The sequence below is a fragment of the Sapajus apella genome, unplaced genomic scaffold (genome assembly GCF_009761245.1).
Source record: "Sapajus apella isolate SASKATOON/1434 unplaced genomic scaffold, GSC_monkey_1.0 scaffold95, whole genome shotgun sequence".
Lineage (NCBI taxonomy): Eukaryota > Metazoa > Chordata > Mammalia > Primates > Cebidae > Sapajus > Sapajus apella.
In genome coordinates, this window is record NW_022437035.1 from 8,122,315 (window position 1) to 8,126,647 (window position 4,333).

General features: G+C 47.3%; 1 protein-coding gene across 23 annotated transcripts in view; it reads left to right on the forward strand.

Annotated features, from left to right (window-relative positions):
• The window catches only part of DEPDC5 (DEP domain containing 5, GATOR1 subcomplex subunit), a 165,925-nt gene that overhangs the window by 157,307 nt on the left and 4,285 nt on the right, over positions 1-4,333 (forward strand). For all 23 annotated transcript variants that reach the window (XR_004262222.1, XR_004262223.1, XM_032256541.1 and 20 more), the window contains one exon: positions 2,393-2,453. Coding sequence is in view for 21 of the 23 variants with exons in the window: in XM_032256541.1 (XP_032112432.1) it covers positions 2,393-2,453 (61 nt within the window). In the remaining 2 variants the exon portion in view is untranslated. The remainder of the gene's footprint in view (positions 1-2,392; positions 2,454-4,333) is intronic.

The window sequence follows — 4,333 nt, forward strand, 5'->3', positions numbered from 1 at the left end:
CACCATGTTGACCAGGATGGTCTCGATCTCTTGACCTCGTGATCCACCCGCCTCGGCCTCCCAAAGTGCTGGGATTACAGGCTTGAGCCACCGCGCCCGGCCGGAAGATATTTTTTTATAGACACAGTGTTCTAAGTGATGATAATCGGGGTCCCAGGCATGACCCACAGAGGTCCTACCTGCTGTAGGCTGTAGATTCTGGGACACACAGGGCTTACAAAGCCCCCTTGAAACACACACATTCTTGTTTAACCTCACAGTGGTGTGGCGGAGAGACCATTTATGCAGTCGTGAAATGCTGGATGATTACAATCATGTGGGACAGTTTTAAGCCAAGCAGCTTATGATACTATGGTTTTTATTATGTTGAGGGGACAGAGAAATCTTCCCCCCACACTGTCCAAAGACTCTTTTGGGATTTTCCATCTTTGCTATAACAGCACAGGATTGCTCACAGGGCTAATGTTGGGGGACATTTTTGTGCAAGTTGGTTTTCCCTGCCAGTTGTAACTCAGCCTTCAAGACCAGCAGCCTCTATTGGTTGCCATGGTCACAGCTGCAGAAAGGTCCCAATTTAAATGAATAAGGATTTGAATCTAAAAATCGATTTCCTTGCTTCTATGCCTTTTCTGTTTTTCTTCTTGCCATTTCCTATAGCAGCAATTTCAAAATCTTAAAACTCTAACAAGAATTTGCTGTGTGTGTGGATTTTCTCTGTTTAAAGCCAAAGTCTTTTTTGCTTTTCTTTTTGAGACAGAGTCTTGCTCTGTCGCCCAGGCTGGAGTGCAGTGGCGTGATGTTGTCTCCCCGCAACCTCCACCTCCCGGGTTCAAGTGATTCTCCCGCCTCAGCCTCCTGCGTAGCTGGGATTACAGGAGTGTGCTACCACACCCGGCTAATTTTTGTAGTTTTAGTAGAGACAGGGTTTTGCTATGTTGGCCAAGCTGGACTCGAACTCCTGACCTCAGGTGATCCACCAGCCTTAGCCTCCCAGAGTGCTGGGATTACAGCTGTGAGTCACCACACCCAGCCCAAAATTGTATATTTATTTGCTTCAATTTTCCTACCCCTAAAATGGAGCTTATATTTGCCCTTTCTGGTGAGAAGATTGGTAATACAAAAAAGTGCGGGTGGGCCAGGTGTACTGGCTCACGCCTGTAATCCCAGCACTTTGGGAGGCCGAGGCAGGTGGATCACCTGAGGGCAGCAGTTCCAGACCAGCCTGGCTGATGTGGTGAAATCCCTTCTTTACTAATAACACAAACATTCACCAGGTGTGGTGGCACATGCCTATAATCCTAGCTACTCAGGAGGCTGAGGCAGGAGAATCGCTTGAGCCTGGGAGGTGGAGGTTGCAGTGAACAAGACTGTCCCATTGCACTCCAACTTGGGCAACAAGAACAAAACTTCGTCTCAAAAAAAAAAAATGTGGGTGGTGGTTATTCCTTAGAAGCAGCTTACTTGGCACAGTCGCTAATGCCTGTAATCCCAGCACTTTGGGAGGCTGAGGCAGGAAGATCACTTGAGGCCAGGAGTTTGAGACCAGCTAGGACAACATAATGAGATGCCATCTCTACCAAAAAAATAAAAATTAAAAAATTTTAAAAATTTAAAAATTTAAAAGTTAGTTGGGGCCTCATGCCTGTAATCCCAGCACTTTGGGAGGCTGAGGCAGGTGCATCCCTTGAGGTCAGGAGTTCAAGACCAGCCTGGCCAACATGGTAGAACCCCATCTCTACTAAAAATACAAAACTTAGTTGGGCCTGGTGGCGCACACCTGTAGTCCTAGCTACTTGGGAGGCTGAGGCACGAGAATCACTTGAACCCGTCAGGTGGAGGTTGCAGTGAGCCAAGATCACACCACTGCACTCCAGCCTCGGTGACTGAGCAAGACACTGTCTAAAAAAAAAAAAAATTTTAGTTGGGTATAGCGGTGCATGCCTGTGGTCCTAGCTACTTAGGAGACCAAGGTAGGAGGATCACTTGAGCACAGGAGTTAAAGGCTGCAGTGAGCTATGATCATGCCAACTAACATGCATTTATAGTTTATCTTCTGTTTGTACTTTAATATCATGCTCCTTTCAGCTTTGGGTACAAGAAGTCATTGGAATGAGCCTTATATTGAGTTCTAGTAGGTCACACTTGCTGCTGAGGACTCCACCTTCCTAGACCCAGCTATAGCTTGGGGGAAGGGATGGTGTGAATACACAGCTATCCTTTCTTTGACCTGTGGGATAGAGGCCAGTCTTTCCCAAGGTGTGTAGTATGGAGAAGCAGAGGTTAGGCTCAAGGGGACTGACTGCCAAGAGTAGTAAAAGTACAGAAGACTAGCCCAGCGAGAATTACAAACCTTGTGATCACAACCCAATATTTATTCTTTTTTTTTTTTCAGGCTTTGAACCAGAAACATACTGGGATCGAATGCATCTCTTCCAGGAAGCCATTGCACACAGGTTTGTCCCTTAGCAAGCATGAAGAGTGGGAAGGAATCAGTGTTTGTCTTGAATAGCAGTTACCAAAGTGAAACCCAGTTTTTTGTTTTTTTTTTTATTCCTAGAGAAAGAAATCTGTTTCACCAATGGCAGATTCACTACTTATCTCCAATAGAACTCTTTACACTGGTTTCAGAGATAAGCACTGCTTCCCTGGTTCCTGTAGCTGTTGTTTTTCAGACCTCATTATTTTCTTCTTTCAGTTGAGTGGAGATCATAGAACTCTCTCCTTAGCCTTCAACAAGACCCTAGGCCAAGCTACTCAGGAGATAATATAAAATGAAAAATCAAAAAATGTGTCAAGAGCCTAACACAGGTTGAAAAAACAATGAGTGGTTAAAAAGCAATAGATGAGTCAATAGATATTTCTTGGCACCTAATATGCATGCCAGGGAAAGCCTGTCCTAGACCTCACTGTCTCCCCCTAGACCAGACCAGCTGGCCATGTTGTCTCCAAACGTCACCAGCCTGGTGTCTGATGGCCACTTCATGTTAGTCATGGTAAAAACAAAGCCCTTTGTTCTTGCTTCAGTAATCTTCTCACTACACCTTCTTCAGTGTCCTATCATCTCCTTATTCAAGCGTCTTCAGCTATCACCGCCCCCTACCCTGCTGTGTACACTCATACTCACAGCCACAGGACCATTTAGTCTCTCACACCCACGTTGGCCCCAGCTTACCTTAGACCTTTGTCTAAGGTCTACCCCTTCATTCATAGACCTAGCTCAGGTGCTCTGCAAAGGCTGTGGAATGAATACAAGGGTGGCTGATTTCCTCCTTCCAGTAATGGGGGATGGCACAGACACGGGGCAGAAGGTAGAGGGTGCAGTGGTCAGTGGGAAAGGGCCTTGATGTGGGAGGCAGACAGGCCTCCTCCACTCCCACCTCCACCAGCATCTGGCAGAGGAACCATGAGCAATTCTGGAACTGGTAGAACTGGTGAGCCTCCACTTTCTTTTTTTTTTTTTTTTTTTTTGAGACGGAGGTACCCAGGCTGGAGTGCAATGGCGTGATCTCGGCTCACTGCAACCTCCGCCTCCTGGGTTCAGTCAATTCTCCTGCCTCAGCCTCCTGAGTAGCTGAGATCACAGGCATGCGCCACCATGCCCAGCTAATTTTTTGTATTTTTAGTAGAGACGGGGTTTCACCATGTTGACCAGGATGGTCTCGATCTCTTGACCTCGTGATCCACCTGCCCCGGCCTCCCAAAGTGCTGGGATTACAGGCATGAGCCACCGCGCCCAGTCCAAGCCTCTACTTTCTTACCCCTCATGGGGCAGCTGGGAGGGTTCTCTGTTGTTTTGGACATCCTGGTGATGCACCTAGTGAGCCCTCAGTAGATGGCAGTCACCAAGGGGTCCTGCTAACTCACAAGTTTCTAAGCAGCTCTTACCCTGCTTGCCCTGCTGGCAGTATATCACTTGGGATGTGACCTTTATTTGTTAAATCTGATTTTTTTCCTTCATAGCGTCCTCCTCCTGATCCCCTTTAGTCCAAATCCTGGTCATATCTTCCTGGGAACTATTTTCCTTTCATCCTCAGCCTGCTTTTTCTACCACAGATACCCTCACTTGTTTTCTGACCAGCCCTCTGCATCATTGTACCAGGCCCTGCTGCAGTGTGCCCCTCACTTAAACCCCCCACTTTCTATATCCCCACCTTCCAGACCTAACCTCCCCCCACGTTCCACACCTAAACCCCCACCTTCTCTACCTCCACTTCCACACCTAAACTCCCCCACCTTCTATACCTAAACCCCCTCACCTTCCACACATAAACTTCCCCACTTTGCACACCTAACTTCTCCCACCTTCCACACCTAAACCCTTCCACCTTCTGTA